This window comes from Anabrus simplex, chromosome 6, assembly GCF_040414725.1.
Source record: "Anabrus simplex isolate iqAnaSimp1 chromosome 6, ASM4041472v1, whole genome shotgun sequence".
Classification (NCBI taxonomy): Eukaryota; Metazoa; Arthropoda; class Insecta; order Orthoptera; family Tettigoniidae; genus Anabrus; species Anabrus simplex.
The window spans coordinates 12967841-12986769 of NC_090270.1; the positions used below are offsets into that span (position 1 = coordinate 12967841).

The window sequence follows — 18929 nt, forward strand, 5'->3', positions numbered from 1 at the left end:
AAGTGAACTGTAAGTTTGTAGAAATAAATTGTTGTTAAGGTTGATGTTCAGAATATCCTCTCTCCCTGTTTCCCGAGCAAGTGCTTAGCGGGTCGTTAAATGACCCATGTGTTTATATGGGTTTGAAACAAGTAAATATGCTTTTGTTCATTTGTACATAAATAATGGGTCATATTAAGTGTTTATATATACAAGTTATCAATATTGGAAGAAAAATTAATTTGGGCATAAACATACGTCAACTTCAATATGGAACCAAAATGAGAATAGTTACTTGTCACTTTATTATTCCGGAATATCCATTGTTATAAGCAATTTGGTGGATTATATTTATCTCTCTATTATAATTCTTCTTAGACATAGGTATGTTCATAGCTCTATTAATTAAGCTGTTGCCTTTTTATGTTGACCTGGGTGATTGGAGTCATTTCTGATAATAGTGTCTGTTTGAGTAGTTTTTCTGAAAATTTGAAATTCGAAATAACCAGAATTTCTAGTAATGGTTAAATCTAAATAACTCAAAAGTTCCATCATTCTCAGATTCCATCGTGAAATGTACTTGTTTATCCAAAGTATTTTAGTACTCTAATAAACCATCAGGTTTAACCTTTTGTTCATTGATAATAACAAATATATCATCAACGTATCTTAACCATGTAATCAATTCTTCTTCTTCTTCTTCTCCTCCTTTATTTAGGCCTACGATGGACCGCATGGTTCTTATCTTTGGTGAGCTCTTTTCTTGCTCTTAGCCCAGTATTGCTTCATTCTAGCACTATGGATGTCTTTTCTTTCTTGAGTCCATTCACTCTTACTCCTGGACGCAGTGATTTAGTTGTTAGTGACTGGAGAGTCAGATGTCTTGACTAACTTTCTGAACTTATACATACATACATACATACATACATACATACATATCCCACGTCGTTCCATCATAAGCGATGGGTCGGCAAACGAGGCTTCTCCACCAGTTGTGGTCCCTGAACTTCTCTCCTTCTTCAATGCTTTCCAAAGTATGTCCTCTCTGTTGAATGTCAATCTTCACCATGTCCTTGTACCTGAGTCTTGGTTGCCCTCTTGGTCTTTTGTCTTCAAGTTTTAGATCGTACATTTTTTTGGTAATCTGTTATCACCCATGCGTCGCATATGTCCATACCATCTCAGTCACTGCAGTCTTACAACTTGAGCCTGCTTGCGGATTTCCTCATTACGGACTCTGTCCCTCCGTGTTTTGCCAATCATGCTACGAACATATTTCATTTCTGCTGCCTGGATTCTACTAACATCTTTGTTTCTCATGGTCCATGTTTCGCAACCATAGGTCAGGATTGGTACGTAATACGTTTGATATATGACTCTCTTACATTTTGTTGGTATTTTCTTGTTCCATATTATGTCTTTAACTATCTTGAAAAAGTTGCTACCTGCCTGAATTCTGTGGGAAATTTCCTTATCTATAGAACCAGTATCAGAGATAACACTTCCAAGATATTTGAATTGATGGTTCATCTGTAGTTGTTTCCCCTCCATTTCAATGTGTCCCATTGGTAGTCCGTATCTCTTCATGACCATAACCTCACTTTTCTCTTGGCTGAAGACGAGTCCATATTCTTTAGCAGATTCTGCCCAGGAGTTTATTTGTGCTTGAAGATCTTCTTTAGAGTCTCCCCACAAGCATATATCATCCGCGAACAATATAACTTTCATTTTCTTACCACCAATGGTTTGGTGAACTTTTCTCTGAATCTCGTTCATCATAGTGATAAAAAGAAGAGGAGACAGAACACTACCCTGTCTTAACCCAGATTTTATATCAAAGGTTTCAGTCATTCCTACAGGTGTTTTGACTTTACTTCGGGTATCTTCATACAAATTCTTGATCCGGTGTATCGTGTCATCCTGTATTCCAATTTTCTTCAGTGCTTCCCACACTTTCTCTATTCACTGCATCAAATGCTTTCTTGATATCCAGAAAGGCTAACCACAAATCTCGGTTGTGTTCATAGTATTTTTCCATTAACTGACAGACTGTAAAGATTAAATCAGTTGTTGATCTCCCCTTCCTGAATCCATACTGTTCTTCGAAGAGGTTCTCTTCAATAAGGGGTCTGATTTTACGCTCTATAATCCTTTCATAAAGTTTACCAACTTGAGATGTTAAAGTGATGCCTCTATAGTTGGAACATTTCTTTCTGTCACCTTTCTTGAAGATTGGAATTATGATGCCTGTTTTCCAATCGACTGGTATGTCCCCTTCTTTCCAGATCTTACGAAAGAGTCTGTAGATCCAATGTTTTCCAGAAATTCCCATTGCCTTGATCATTTCTCTATTAATTTCATCAGCCCCTGCTGATTTTCCAGTTTTGATGTATTTCCAGGCATATTCTACATCATTCCATGTTAATTCTAACCTGTTGTCAGAGGCAGACTTGCAGGAGGTAGTAGCGGTACTGTCTTTTTGTGTAGGCTGCATGCAATTCACATTTAGCAATTCATCAAAGTAAGTCCTTCAAGTCTCTTTGATCTTCTCTTAGGTATTTGGAGTGTTTTTTATCTCTTTTTCTATTTATCATCATCCCATTTTCTTATTACCAATTCATCACTCCACTTGTTAAACCACTTCTCTCGTTCTTCTGTAACAACTTTGTTTGCTTGTTTTTTTAGCAACCCTGTATAGTTCCTTGTTATGAGCAGTCCGGTTCTTGAAATATTTTCTGAATATGTTGTTCTTGTTCAGGACAGCAGTTCTTGTTGTCATTCCACAATGGAGTTTCCTGAACTTATCTCGGTTGTAAATATCAATGTGATCAATGTTTGGGTATTGTAGGTTTTTCCGAACTAAATTTGTCCATTTAGCATTTGTTGCTTTCCCTCTAGATACAGTGTTGAAGATCCTTGAAGTGAGTCTCCGGCTGTCCATCCTGACTACGTGACCATAGAACATTAATCTCTTCCTCATAGCTGTTGTAATGCTCTCTATTTTACTGTACAGTTCCTTGTTGTGCCTGATTCTGTACCCATCTGCCTCTTTAATGGGACCCATAATCCTTCTGAGGATCTTTTGCTCTTTCAGTTCCAGTTTTCTGACTTGTCCTTTCCGGGTCATGTTTAGGCATTCTGGGGCAAACAGTACAGATGGTATTACCACGGTGTTGTAGTGTCTAAGTTTAAGATTCGAGGAGAGGGATTTAGACTTGTATATGTTTTTACAAAGATGATAAGCTCTTTCTAATTTAGTACATCTACTCTTCATTGTAAGGTCCTCATTAACATTTGGGGTTATCCATCCTCCAAGATATTTGAATGAGTTGGCCTTGTGTATTATTTTGTCCCCCAAAGAAATTAAGTTGGGTGCTTCTCTGACATTGGTCAGAAATTCTGTTTAATTGACAGCGATCTTCAGCCCTACTTTAGCTGCTATGCGTTCTAGGGAGGATAGCTGGTACATAGCTTTTTCCATACTTGAAGCTAAGAGTATGAAGTCATCTGCGAAGGCTAAGCAAGTGACTGTTAACTTGTATTTTTTGTAGCCAATTTTTAATCCAGAGTTGTCAGCTAGTGTGTTTGTCCATTCCCAAATGACCTTCTCCAGCAGATAGTTAAAACAGGATGGGGGACAAACCGTTTCCTTGTCTAACACCTGTTTTGATCTCGAAGCTTTTTAGTAATACTCCTCTGAATTTGACTTTGGACATGGTGTTCGTTAAAGTAGCCTTCACAAGATTCAAAGTCTTCTTATCCAGTCCCATTTCACTCAACGTCTCAAAGAGGGACTGTCTGTCTACCGAGTCGTAGGCCTTCTGGAAGTCAACGAAAATTGCTACATAGGGTGAGGTGCTGAGGTTTTTGTAGGTAAAGATAGTTTTGAGGTTCAGAATCTGCTCTGTGCATGACCTTGACTTCCTAAATCCGGCTTGTTACTCTCCTATGCAGGAGTCTAATTGTGCCTCCACTTTTTTAAGCAATGCTTTGAAGAAGATTTTGTAAGTCGCTGATGGGAGAGAGACCCCTCTATAGTTGTTCGGGTCTAACTTGTCTCCTTTCTTGTGCAGCGGATGGATGATAGCTGAAGTCCAATCCCTTGGTAGTGTTTCTGTTGTCCAGATGTCAGTTATGATTCTATGGATACTGTCAATTGACTCTTCATCTGCATGTTTCCATAATTCTGCAATGATGCCATCTTCGCCTGCTGCTCTGTTAGATTTCAGTTCAGAGATGATCTGTTTGATTTCTTCTTTGGTAGAAGGAAGTGAGTCAGGGTTAATAACATTCTTGGGTTGAAATTGTAGTTTTTCCTCTGGTTCTTCTGCATTGAGGAGGCCATCAAAATATTCTGCAAGGGCTGTAGTACAATCTTCATTGTTCATTTTCAGTTCTACGTCTGGTCCTCGAAGGTGGAGTGTAGGGGCTGAGTAAGTGTGTGTCTGAGATTTTAGAGTTTTGTACAAGTTACTGGTGTTGTTCCTTTGAAAGTCTTTCTCTGCCTGATCTATGATGTCGTTCTTATATTGCCTCTTAGCATTTCTGATGTTCTTTTTGACTATTAGGAAGGCTGTATGATTTTCTTTGTTTTTGTTGCAGTTCCTGTCTTCTCTCCTCCATTGCCTTATCACTCCTTACTCCTCCTGGTTGCAAGGATGGTTTCTGTTGCTGCATCTATCAGTGCCTTCTGTAGGTTAGATTATTGCTTAGGACCTTAGTAAAGATGTTGTTCTCTTTCGTTTGGGCTGGATTAAATTTTGGGATTCTGGATTTGTGAGTGGAATGAAATTTGCTTTGACCACAGATAGGTAGTGGTCTGAATCAGTATTGGCACCTCTCAGTACCTTGTCGTTCATTATTTCCTTGCTATTCCTTCTATTGATGGCAACGTGATCTAGCTGGTACTCTCCTAGCAAGGGATTGGGACACCTCCAGGTCTTGGCTTTTCGGGGGAGGTGTCTGAATGCTGCAGATTTAAGAACAAGGTTGTGATTTTTACACAGATTGATCAGCCTCTCACCATTACAATTGGTTCTCTTGTGGGCTGGGTATTGTCTATGTTCTTAAACCTGTGCTCCTTACCAATCTGGGCGTTAAAGTCCCCCATCAAGATGATCCCGTGATGTTCTGGAATCTTATCGATTGTCTCGTCCAATTCTTCCATCTGTTTTGTCCACTATTTTATTATATTCCATGTAATCCATGAATATGTTCGCTAAAATACCTGAAGCCAGTGAACCCATTGACTGGGCCCTCAGATTGATTGTAAATTTTGTTGTCAAAGATGAAATAGTAATTCTCCAAAGTCATTCCTAGTAATGTTAAAAATTCTTCAGTTTTCACCTTACTTAATTACTTAATTTGCTGTGTTTTTGTTTTTATTCCTTGATTTGACTCACTGATGAAGGGAATGCATAATGTTCCTGAAACATGTATGACAGAATAAAGTGTATCGACAAGGTGGTCCCAACATAAACTATTTTAAATAGTTTCATTAGTTGATGTGCGACTTTACAGCAGCTGGCAGTCGCCTCATTTTGAAAGTAGCTGGTATTTTTTCAGAATGTTGATTGAATTCATGAGAGTTTCTTTTGATCCAGATTCTGTCTACGCAGACTGGGCTAACTTTTGTGTGTGTGGTGGACTGAGAACTCAACTCGGCTGGCTCAGTCTGATGGTATTTGAAGGTGCTCAAGTTCGTCAGCCTTGTGTCGGTAGATTTACTGGCACATTAAAGAACTCCTATGGGGTAAAATTCCAGCACCTGCACATTTCTGAAAAAAATAAATAAAAGAAAAGTAGTTAGTGGAACATAAAATCAGTCAGTTTCCTGATAACATTTTTCAAAAATGTTCAAATTCCAAACAAGAATTTAATTTTACATACAATACACAATAAGTTTTCCCAACTTTCATTTCGTAGTCCACGTCCACCAGACTCCTTCCACACTCCCGGCCCACCCCTATTTCCCCTCCCTAGTACCGTCCGATAATGCACTCCAGATCAGACCTGTCTCATTGTTTGTAGGACATTGTTTGCAATAAGATCGTCCCACGGCAGTTTGAGGCGAGTCCTACGTACTTTTTCATCATTATTTCGAATAGAGCCACAACACTCCCAGCATTTTATCGATAATGACGTTTTCATATATTTTCACAGGTTCCGCATTGAACTGAGAAACATAGGTTTTACAAACATCTCAAGAAGACACCTCATAGGCCTAGGACGTAGAAGATTTTTTCCAGAAAATTCTATCTGGCAAACCTTCGTGATTTTCAAGATGGTTCTGCATTAAACACACTGCAGTTGAAAGTATCATAACATTTCAGCAAATCACCCATCAAGTTTAAGGACTCTATAATTGCTCGTCCGTAAGAATATCATTTAACTAAGGAACTTTTTATTACATGTTTGGCTCACAAGTCTTTTACTTGTGATAGTTTTTAATGTGTTAAGGTTTTATTGTAGATTTTGTTGTGTTTCATACCATGCATTTTAATATGTCATGAATTTTATATATACCGAGCTCAATAGCTGCAGTGTGGCCAGTATCCAGTAATCGCCCCCTCTAGGGACACCATGACCTTGACGTTGGTGTGGGAGCTTGTGTGCTTGTTGATCCCGAGGGCTGTGCCAGCCTAGGGTTACCCATGCTGGATTGGCCTCGGTGTAGGGCCAGACTAACAAGGTGTCCCCCGAGTTGCCTGAGAGGTGTCTGTGCTCTTTAGATTTCATAACTATTTCTACTCTTCTATACTGACATTCTTAAATTTCTTTCCTCTTCCTGTCCAGCCAACCTCTCTGCCTCGGGTAGAATATAATAGTATGGAGGTTTTATCCTCCTCCAATCACAAGTTTTGGGTCGTGGCGAGGTGATGCATGGCTACTGGGAGAGTAGTTCTTAGAGCCCAACCCAGTCACAAGTTTCGGGTCGTGGCGAGGTGATGCCTGGCTACTGGGAGAGTAGTTCTTAGAGCCCAACCCAGTCACAAGTTTTGGGTCGTGGCGAGGTGATGCATGGCTACTGGGAGAGTAGTTCTTAGAGCCCAACCCAGTCACAAGTTTCGGGTCGTGGCGAGGTGATGCATGGCTACTGGGAGAGTAGTTCTTAGAGCCCAACCCAATCACAAGTTTCGGGTCTTGGCGAGGTGATGCATGGCTACTGGGAGAGTAGTTCTTAGAGCCCAACCCAATCACAAGTTTCGGGTCTTGGCGAGGTGATGCATGGCTACTGGGAGAGTAGTTCTTAGAGCCCAACCCAATCACAAGTTTCGGGTCTTGGCGAGGTGATGCATGGCTACTGGGAGAGTAGTTCTTAGAGCCCAACCCAATCACAAGTTTCGGGTCTTGGCGAGGTGATGCATGGCTACTGGGAGAGTAGTTCTTAGAGCCCAACCCAGTCACAAGTTTCGGGTCGTGGCGAGGTGATGCATGGCTACTGGGAGAGTAGTTCTTAGAGCCCAACCCAGTCACAAGTTTTGGGTCGTGGCGAGGTGATGCATGGCTACTGGGAGAGTAGTTCTTAGAGCCTAACCCAATCACAAGTTTCGGGTCTTGGCGAGGTGATGCATGGCTACTGGGAGAGTAGTTCTTAGAGCCTAACCCAATCACAAGTTTTGGGTCGTGGCGAGGTGATGCATGGCTACTGGGAGAGTAGTTCTTAGAGCCCAACCCAGTCACAAGTTTTGGGTCGTGGCGAGGTGATGCCTGGCTACTGGGAGAGTAGTTCTTAGAGCCCAACCCAGTCACAAGTTTTGGGTCGTGGCGAGGTGATGCCTGGCTACTGGGAGAGTAGTTCTTAGAGCCCAACCCAATCACAAGTTTTGGGTCGTGGCGAGGTGATGCATGGCTACTGGGAGAGTAGTTCTTAGAGCCCAACCCAATCACAAGTTTTGGGTCGTGGCAAGGTGATGCATGGCTACTGGGAGAGTAGTTCTTAGAGCCCAACCCAATCACAAGTTTTGGGTCGTGGCGAGGTGATGCATGGCTACTGGGAGAGTAGTTCTTAGAGCCCAACCCAATCACAAGTTTTAGGTTGTGGCGAGGTGATGCATGGCTACTGGGAGAGTAGTTCTTAGAGCCTAACCCAATCACAAGTTTTAGGTTGTGGCGAGGTGATGCATGGCTACTGGGAGAGTAGTTCTTAGAGCCCAACCCAATCACAAGTTTCGGGTCTTGGCGAGGTGATGCATGGCTACTGGGAGAGTAGTTCCTAGCGACCCCCCTCCAGATACCGGGCGCCCTCTGGAGTATATAGCCTAGCCTTCCGTACGTCAGGGCTCTGCCGAAGGTCGACCTTTTATATCCCGAGTACTCGTGGGACTATGTATGGTTTTTGAGTTTGATTTTGGTTTTAATTCGTCGATGGCTGCAGGTCTTAGAACTTGTACTGCAAAGAAACGTAAACGTTTCAACAGAGCCGATGATTTGTTCAATAGGAGGATTCCTGGTTGCCTCCAGAGTCGATGGACAGAGCTTCCTTCCAGAAAATCCGTTTCTAATTAGTAATGCTGTGGAGGATATTGTTGGTGGAGAGGTTGATGAGATGCGGAAGCTACGAGACGGCTCCGTACTTATCAAGACTACTGCGGTTGTACAGAGTAAGAGGTTACTAGAAGCTACAATGTTCGGACCAGTACCTGTTAAGGTGGAAAAGCATAAGTCCCTGAACTCCATTAAAGGAGTCATCTTTCACAGGGACTTAGTCAAAGCCACTGCTGATGATCTCATCCAAAGCCTCGCACGTCGGGGAGTTTCCGACGTCAAGAGGCTCAAGAGGCGTGTCAGAGCTAATCTTCACGACACAGGTGCTTTCATACCCACCTTTGACAAACAGACACTGCCCGAACTAATTAAAGTTTCAATGTATACGCTGACAGTTCGACCATATATTCCAGCACCTATACACTGTTACAACTGCCAACAGTTTGGTCACATATCACCGCGCTGCCAAGGCTCAGCAACTTGTTGTTAATGCGGAAAAGGGGCACATACCGGTGTAGAATGCACACCACCACTCGTGTGTGTAAACTGCAGAGGTGAGCATGCCCCCTGATCCAAGAATTGTTCTATATTCAAGGAAGAAAAGAAGATCCAGGAGATTAAGACACTGGATAAACTATCTTATCCAGATGTCCGGAGGAAATTTAAATCAGTAGCCCCTCCAGAATTCTCCATCTCCTTTGCTGAGAAGGCAGCGAGAGTACCAATAACACCAACAAGTTTTGTAGCAATCGCTACAGAGCAACCATCAACTAGCAAGCAGACAGTTCCTCACAGCACCAGTAACCAAGAAAAGAGAGGGAAAATCCCAACAAAAGCATCGTAAGCAAGTTATTGCTAAAAAATTCTGGAAAGGGCACTTCTCAGACACCTTCGCCTGGAAAGTCCTTTAGTTCAAGTGCGGGGGAAAACGACTTCCCCTAATTTGGCTGGAAAATCTTCTTCCAGCCTTCCTACCAAAGCACAGGTCAAGAGGGAGGAGAAAGGGAAGCCACAGCGCTCCCCTAAGAAGTTGGAGAAAAAGTCTTCTCCAACTCCATCGGGGATCACAGGATCTGATGATGTAGATGTTGATTCCCATAGGGAACCTAAACTACTTGTCCTGAATGAGTAAATTTATAATACCAATATAATGGTCCGTTATTGGACATTATACATTTTTCAGCTAACTCATTCTTGGTTGCCTGCGTTTCGCCCTCGTGTGCTAAGTTAGGCTCGTCAGTTGGGACTTAGCACACCACCCAAGACGCAAGGCTAGTGCATAGGCTACTTGAAGCCACCAGCAGTGCCAATGCACCATGAGAGCTATGTCTGCCTGGCCTGGGAGAAACACAGGCAACCAAGAATGAGTTAGGTGGAAAATGTATAATGTCCAATAACGGACCATTATATTGGTATTATTGATCACAGCATCCCCGAAGAGGACCGGCAACAAATCTGCCGGTTCTCCTTCAAAAAATAAGGAAACGGCAGGTAAAAACGAGAGGCCCTGATGGTCTCGTGTTCGATCCATTTCTGGGGAACTCAGTTCTGCCAGGAAGAAGGCCCACCGTTCAAAATCAGAGAGCACACCATCTACGGAGGGCACAGCCTGCAAGTCACCCCCTGCTGGGGACACAATGGAGACTGAAGCCATTATTATTGTAGATGGTGACGATGACATAACGGACACCGACAAAGACGGCGGAAATTGGCAGGTAGCTGATAGAAAGAAGGGCAAGCAATTGTCCTAATTTCCTAACGCTACCTATCCACACAATGGCACTATTGCAGTGGAACTGCAGTAGTTGTAATCTATAATCTTCATTTCCGTATTGACGAATTACACAATTAGAAATAGGAAAGGATTTCCACCTATCAATACTTGTTTATTGCACTTATTATGCTACAGGACGGGTTTAGACCCCTTACATAAGGTCATCTTCAGCTGTACCATGCATACATGTCTATGTGATGAAGCTATGATTAAGATTGTATTGTCAAAGGAATGCTATACGATAATAAACATTTGGTCACATCCAAATGGGGCATGTCGTAACGTGAACTGGCGTGTATGTCACTATGTACAACAATGCATTGTATGTCTAAATTAGTATGTTTCATGTCTTAAAATTAGTTGATAAAACACATCTCTACTTAAAACTAACTTATATATATGTACAAGATGAATACAATATATAGGAGCACTTCATGCACATGAACGTCCGTGTCTTGCTTGTTGGCTGACTCCCGTGTTCAAGTCTTATTTACACAGTTGTACACTCAGCTGCTGCTCCTGGAGTTTAAATGATATGGTTTGCTTGTAAAATTGTATAAGTAAAAGATTTTGTCTTCATGTATATACATAGAATAAAACACTTTCCAATTTTTAAAAAGGTGCCAGACGTATGGATAAAATTAGGCTAAAATATGTTCAGCTCTGCTGTGTGTGTTGCCTTATGTTAAAATCAGATCATCATGTCCTGTGACGTCCATAAAATTTGAGTGACATTGGGTTCAAAGTAGTGGCTCCTTTCCCATTTGTAGCTGTGCAGTGATGATATATTTATCTGTGGAAGATAAGATTGAGCTATGAGTGATATTTATGTTGGAGGAATGTCTAAGGGTTGTGTGTGCTAATTTGAATATGTACTTACTGTTGTTGGTGTGGCTGAGATGTGTTTGATATGCGAGCTTGTTGTGTACTGCTTCGTGTTCTTCTTGGGCTCATACTAGCTGCTGTGAGGGGAAGGGAAGGAGGGGTGGGGAGAGTTGTTGTTGTGGGGGTAGGGGTGGAGCTGGGTGTGTTGTTAGATGTTTTTTACCATGGAAACCGAAAACAATCGCAATCTGAACTACCTGGACATAACGACAACTAGACATGATGACCACCTTTCTTACAGAATATACAGAAAACCCACGCAAACCTCAAATACAATTAAAATGGATTCCGTTCACCCCAACACACACAAAAGAGCAGCTTACTACAGCCTGATACACAGAGCATTCAATATACCGTTAACAAAAGAAGATGTAAACAAAGAATTACAACTAATTCATGACATAGCTAAGAACAGTGGATACAAGAAAGAAATGATCAACAAAATCATTCACAAAATAAAATCCCAACCAAAATCAAACTAACAAAAGGAGACAAATCCAAGAGAGATTATGCACTATTCACTTTCAATAATGTACACATCTACCCCATAACCAACATTTTTAAAAACATAACCTAAGAATAGCTTTCAGAACTACACACAACAGAACACAACGTCAGAACAATCAACAGCAACAACAAATACAACTACTCAGGGGTATACCGTATCAAATGCAATAACTGTGAGACAAGCTATGTCGGACGCACTGGTAGAAACTTCCTAACCCGATAGAACGAACACACAAATGCGGTAAAACACAATAATTTATCCTCAATAGGACAACGTCGCAGACTATAAACACAGTTTCACAAACATCGAGAACGACATGCAAATCCTGAACATAAACCCCAAAGGCCCCCTGCTCAACATAACAGAAGAATTTTATATTACTCTAGATCTGTACACCAGTCCAAATTACAACATAAATGAAATTACAGAAAAAACTAACATCATCTTCAATACAGTTATCCCCACGCTAAAAAACGGTTACCTTAAGATAATCGATAAACAGAACGCGACACGCGACAGAAAAACATCTAACAACACACCCAGCTCCACCCCTACCCCCACAACAACAACTCTCCCCACCCCTCCTTCCCTTCCCCTCACAGCAGCTAGTATGAGCCCAAGAAGAACACGAAGCAGTACACAACAAGCTCGCATGTCAAACACAACTCAGCCACACCAACAATAGTAAGTACATATTCAAATTAGAACACACAACCCTTAGACATTCCTCCAACATAAATATCACTCATAGCTCAATCTTATCTTCCAGAGATAAATATATCATCACTGCACAGCTACAAATGGGAAAGGAGCCACTACTTTGAACCCAATGTCACTCAAATTTTATGGACGTCACAGGACATGATGATCTGATTTTAACATAAGGCAACACACACAGCAGAGCTGAACATATTTTAGCCTAATTTTATCCATACGTCTGGCACCTTTTTAAAAATTGGAAAGTGTTTTATTCTATGTATATACATGAAGACAAAATCTTTTACCTATACAATTTTACAAGCAAACCATATCATTTAAACTCCAGGAGCAGCAGCTGAGTGTACAACTGTGTAAATAAGACTTGAACACGGGAGTCAGCCAACAAGCAAGACACGGACGTTCATGTGCATGAAGTGCTCCTATATATTGTATTCATCTTGTACATATATATAAGTTAGTTTTAAGTAGAGATGTGTTTTATCAACTAATTTTAAGACATGAAACATACTAATTTAGACATACAATGCATTGTTGTACATAGTGACATATACGCCAGTTCACGTTACGACATGCCCCATTTGGATGTGACCAAATGTTTATTATCGTATAGCATTCCTTTGACAATACAATCTTAATCATAGCTTCATCACATAGACATGTATGCATGGTACAGCTGAAGATGACCTTATGTAAGGGGTCTAAACCCGTCCTGTAGCATAATAAGTGCAATAAACAAGTATTGATAAGTGGAAATCCTTTCCTATTTCTAATTACTGCAGTGGTTATCACTGTCGCCTAGCTGAGTTACGTCAACTGATATCCGTCTATGCGGCCTCCATAGTCTGTCTACAGGAATCTCGTTTGAGACCTGGACACAACACGACTATGAGAGGATATCGTCTTTATTCCTACGATAGATTAGCTGTGGATGGCACGGCAATTGGGGGCGTTTGTACCGTAGTTCGCTCCGTACTCGGCTAGATGCAGTTGCAGCTTGCACTCCCCTGCCAGTAATGACAACGGTGTGCAACGTGTACTTTCCACCAGACTACGATCTTGAAACGCATGCACTACAAGATTTGATCCCTCAGTTGCCTCCTCCTTTCCTCATTCTGGGAGATGTGAACGCTCGTAACACACTATGGGGTTCTCTGTCTTCCTGTGCTAGGGGGAGGGTCCTCGAGCGACTGGTCAATCTGTTTGATCTTTGCGTGCTTAATACAGGGGAACCGACACACTTCAGCAGCGCACATGGCACATTCTCGCACCTGGATGTCATGCTCCCCTGCTACAGTGGCAAGTACACGATGACCTCTGTGACAGTGACCACTTCCCAATAATTCTATCTCTCTTGAATCAAGGACAGTCCGTAGTACCCAAGCGCTGAATACTTCAGCGGGCTAATTGGCCAGATTTTTCAAAACGCGCAGTGATGGCCGATGATATGCTGGGATCTGTTGACGACCACATCTCTTCCATTACTACGGGAATTTTGCCTGCTGCGGAGGAAACAATTCCTTCCTCGTCCGGTATTCGTCACCGGAAACAGGTCCCATGGCGGACGGACGAAATTGCAGCAGCCATACGTGATCGCCGATGGGGTTTTCAGCATTATCGTCGGAATCCTACGATGGCCAATCATATCACATTTAAGCGTCTGCGTGCGAAGGCCCATTTCATGATTCGAGAAAGTAAGAAAGCTATGTTGGAAAAGTATGTGTCTTCTATGACGGCACATACTCCGTCATCACAAGTGTGGACGAAACTCCGCCGTATTGTCGGTGTACAGAATGTGCCCTCAGTATCCGGAATCTCCATTAATGGAGATGTAGTTACGATTCCTTCTGTCATTGCAAACCACATCGCGTCACATTTCGCACATACGTTCAGCTCTGGGAGATACGACCCTGCATTTCTACCAATTAGGCGCGAAGCAAAGGCACACCATCTCTCTTTCGCCTCCAGTTCTTCGTATCCCTACAACGTGCCCTTCATGGAGTGGGAGTTGAGAAGTGCACCCGCGCTATGCAGGGATACGGCTCCTGGACCAGATAAAATCCATAATCAAATGCTTAAGCATTTGAGTGATAGATGTCTCAAGGATATTCTCGCCCTGTTCAACAGAATATGGTGTGAGGAAGTATTTCCATCTCAGTGGCGTGAGGGAATTGTGATACCAATTCCCAAAGCCAGGTAAAGATCCAAAACTCCTGGATAGTTATAGGCCAATATGCCTTACAAATGGCCTCTGTAAGCTATTTGAAAGGATGGTTAACCGGCGTCTTGTGTGGGCCATGGATAAGGAAGGTCTCTTGTCTAACTACCAGTGTGGGTTTTGCTCTCATCGGTCTGCCACTGATCATCTGGTCAGTCTGGAGAGCGCCATTCAGGAGGCCTTTCTACAGAAGGAACACCTAGTCGCTGTGTTCCTTGACCTGGAGAAAGCTTCCGACACTACCTGGCGATATGGAATTCTCTCCATACTACACCAGTGGGGATTTTGGGGAAATTTGCCAAAGTTTTGAGATCTTCATGTCCCTCCGTCTCTTTCGAGTCCGAGTAGGGAATGCATTTTCTCAATATTACGTTCAGGAATATGGAGTACCTCAGGGATCTGTACTGAGTGTCATGCTGTTCGCAATCGCCATCAATGGCATAGTTGCCACTGCTGGGCCCACAGTCGTTCCATCACTGTATGTAGACGACTTAACTTTACATTACAGCTCCGGAAGGGTGGCCTTTGCTGAGAGACAGCTACAGCAAGCTATTAACCGAGTCGACAGTTGGGCCCTGCAACACGGTTTTCAATTTTCAGCAGCGAAAACCTCAGTTGTACACTTCTGTCGATGTCGGCCTGTGCATCCCGAATCAGAGCTGCGCTTGTGCAACAGTGTCTTACCAGTGGTTGGCACCTGCAGATTCCTGGGTCTCCATTTTGATAAGAGACTAACGTGGCAGCTCCACATCCATCAGTTGAAGGTTGCCTGCATGAAGAGACTTAACATGCTTAAGTTTCTCAGCGGCACCTCGTGGGGGCTGACCGTGCGGTACCGCTACGATTTTGCACGGCGACGGTCCTCTCCCGAATAGACTATGGAAGTGCGGCTTATGGCTCAGCATCAAAATCTACGCTGAGCCTTTTAGACAGTATTCACCATAGTGGAGTAAGGCTGGCAACGGGTGCTTTCCGTACTAGCCCCATTCCCAGCCTGCTCGCTGAAGCGGGAGTTCCACCTTTATGGATAAGGAGGCAGCAGTTACTCCTAACGTACGCTGCCAAAATTCGTGAAATGCCGCTACACCCAAGCTATCAATGGATCTACTGTACCGAATACCACCAGCGGTGCCAAGACCGGCTGAATGCCACACGGCTGGTTGGGTTTCGGATTGATAGCTTGTGTCATGATTTGAAAATTGATATCGGTGGTTGTCTTGAACGAACTCTTAGCGAGGTACCTCCGTGGTTGGTTCCGCGACCGGATATACGTCTAGATCTGCTTTGTGGACCCAAGGTGTACACGGATTCCTCTGTTTATTGGAGGTATTTCCAGCACTTCGTTCACCTATATCCGGCTGCGAGACTTATCTTCAAGGATGGTTCTAAAATCGGAGATAATGTTGGTTGCTCTTTCATCATTGATGATAGTATGAAGATCTCGCTCCCTAAAGTATGTAGCGTGTATACTGCAGAGCTTTATGCCATCTTAGAGGCTCTGCAGTTTGGACTGCGTGACGAAAGTAGCCACTTTCTTATGTGTACCGATTCGTTAAGCTCTCTGCAGTCTATTGAAACCTGTTTCTCGCAACACCCACTGGTACAGCAGATACATGACCTTCTAGCCAGTTTAGGGGATGCTGGCACCAGAATCACTTTCGTGTGGCTTCCAAGCCACGTTGGGATTCCGGGAAATGAACTTGCGGATGAAGCTGCAAAGGAAGCTGTACTTTTACCTCCAAGACCAGTCAATGTACCTGCTAAGGATATTTGTTCTCAGCTACGTCGAACCATCTTGGCGTCCTGGGAATCGGAGTGGCTAGATATCCGAACTCCCAACAAGCTGAGAGCAATTAAGAAGACAACTACCGTGTGGCGGTCCTCTTTCCGACCTTCACGGAGAGAGGCCATAGTACTATGCAGGCTGAGGATAGGTCATTTACGATCCACGCACTCTTATCTCCTGAAGAGGGAAGACCCCCCCAGTGTGTTCTTGTGGTGCCGACTTCACCATGGCCCACATCCTCACAGAGTGCGCCGATCTCTCTCTGGCCTAAGACGGAGCCTTGGCCTGCAGGAAACACTCGAACGCATACTAGCCGATGGCGCGACTACTGCTGATCTCGTCATCCGCTTTATGTGCGACAGCGGACTTATCAAGGGTGTATAAATTACAAGTGTACTGTTACTCAGGGAACGTACGTTCCATTTTGATACGTTGGTAATCCTTTCGGCCTAATTCTATAATTGTTTTTTTGTTTTATTTTGTACTGCGTTTCCAAATTCCTTTATTTTATATTTTAAATTTCTTTTCCACTAATTTGATCAGAGAGGATGATTGCCTCATTGTACTTCGTCTTAAAATAAAAATCACCATCACCACTGTCCAGTAATTGGGAGATAGTGGGTTCGAACCCACTGTCGGCAGCCCTGAAGATGGTTTTCCGTGGTTTCCCATTTTCACACCAGGCAAATGCTGGGGCTGTACCTTAATTAACGCCATGGCCAATTCCTTCCCATTCCTAGGCCTTTCCTGTCCCATCGTCGCCATAAGACGTTTCTGTGTCGGTGTGACGTAAAGCGAATAGCAATAATAATAATAGAATTTTATATACAAAGTTGCCTATTTTCCGACAACAGCTGAAGATGACGCAAATATGCGTTGAAACTAGTCCTGTAAAATTTAATATGTTGTAATCATATAACAGCATTAACCCCTATGCACCCTTAAGCAGACTGGTACGCGCTCGAGCGCCTGGTCCAGGACTCCACAAGCGGACTGGTACGCCGGATGCAAGGTCGCATATTGGGGACATTTGTGACATCTTTTGGCTTTTTCCGGAAACATTTCTAATTGAAATCTGTTCTTGGTGTATCAAAATGTCACAGAGTGCTCTGGTATGCTTCTTTGGCAAAAAGAATTGATTAAAATATCGATCGAGAAATCTGTATTCTGTTGTTGACAGGATGGCTGTGAAGAAAGTTGCTTGCTCGCGCGAAATGCTCAGTAATAGCGAAATTTAAAGCATATTTGATGTTTTAGGCTCTGATTTCAGCAGTGTTAGTGAGGAAGAAGTTATTAGTGATCCTGTGCATGAATGAACACGAAATATATCACCAGAGATCTTTTGCGTAGTAATATCGTACGACATGGAATGCCTAATGAATTCTCTCCCGCCCCTCTTGACCCGATTGCGACTGCCGGATTTGAACCTACGATCTTTGTACCTGAATATGAACACTTTACCGGTGATCCTCAGACTAAATCTTAATAATAATAATAATACACCGAGTGAGACATACGGTTGTAAGTTCGTATTTGGGATATAGGTTCGAATCTCATTCTTTTACTCGTGATTTGTTTCCCATTAGTTCCTTATTTCCAAATCAAGCAATGTTAGACTATGTCGTATTAGTTCTATTATTTCCTTATTTCAAAATAAGGCTAATGTTAGGCTCGTGTCGTATAATTAAGGCCATAACACACACTAAAGAACTTCCGAGTTGAGATAAGTTAAAGAAAAATTTAAGACTTCAAAGCAATTTTTTGTGTTATATTTCTGTATTGTTCTATTTTTAGTGTCATGAGCAATAGCGTGGAATTTTTAAATAATATAAAACAGGTCCCTTGATAATACGCGCAGTCGATCACCAACCATACTATTTTAACCGAAAGCTTGCAACACCCAGGTTGCATACTAAAAAGTTGGCGGATTCCTAGCAATGTCAGAGCAAAGGGCGGGTGGGTGCATATGGGTTAAAATTGTATTGAATGGGTGGATATATGAAGGTTATTTATTGTAATTCTTAGTGCAATACGGAAAAATGAAATTTCTTACGTTAACTTCGTATAAGGTTACGTCATGTTTATGTACTCCTCTGTTTTATTTCTCAGGTTTGCCAACAACGAGGACTGGTACTCTCGTCTCAATGCCGTGGAGTTAGTCGGACAGGTCGGACGTCATTTTAGGATGGGGACCATGTTGTCCCGTCACAGCGTCAAGACAAGACTCGAATCTGAGGCTGGCATGAGCTTTACTGAGTTCTGTTACCAGATATTTCAAGCCTACGACTGGCTCCACCTGCTGAAGAAGTACAATTGCCGTTTCCAAATTGGTGGCAACGATCAGATGGGTAACATCATGTCTGGACAAGAGCTGATTTCCAGAGCGGAAGGTGTTCCTGTGTACGGTACGTTGTATAATCAACCACTTGTTGTTCCACCTGGATGGGATTCAAATACCATCCTGCCAGGGAGCCAGACAAATTACCCGTGTTTGGCCAGTGACTTTGTGTGTCATTAAAAACATCAACATTTTAACACAAGAAAAATAATAATTCAACTCAGGTGATAAAGAAAG

General features: G+C 42.6%; 1 protein-coding gene across 1 annotated transcript in view; it reads left to right on the forward strand.

Moving 5' to 3' along the window:
- TyrRS-m (Tyrosine--tRNA ligase, mitochondrial) overlaps positions 1 to 18929 on the forward strand; it is a 230836-nt gene that overhangs the window by 70777 nt on the left and 141130 nt on the right. The window contains exon 4 of the mRNA XM_067149634.2: positions 18464 to 18759. Within this exon, the coding sequence (XP_067005735.1) occupies positions 18464 to 18759 (296 nt within the window). The remainder of the gene's footprint in view (positions 1 to 18463; positions 18760 to 18929) is intronic.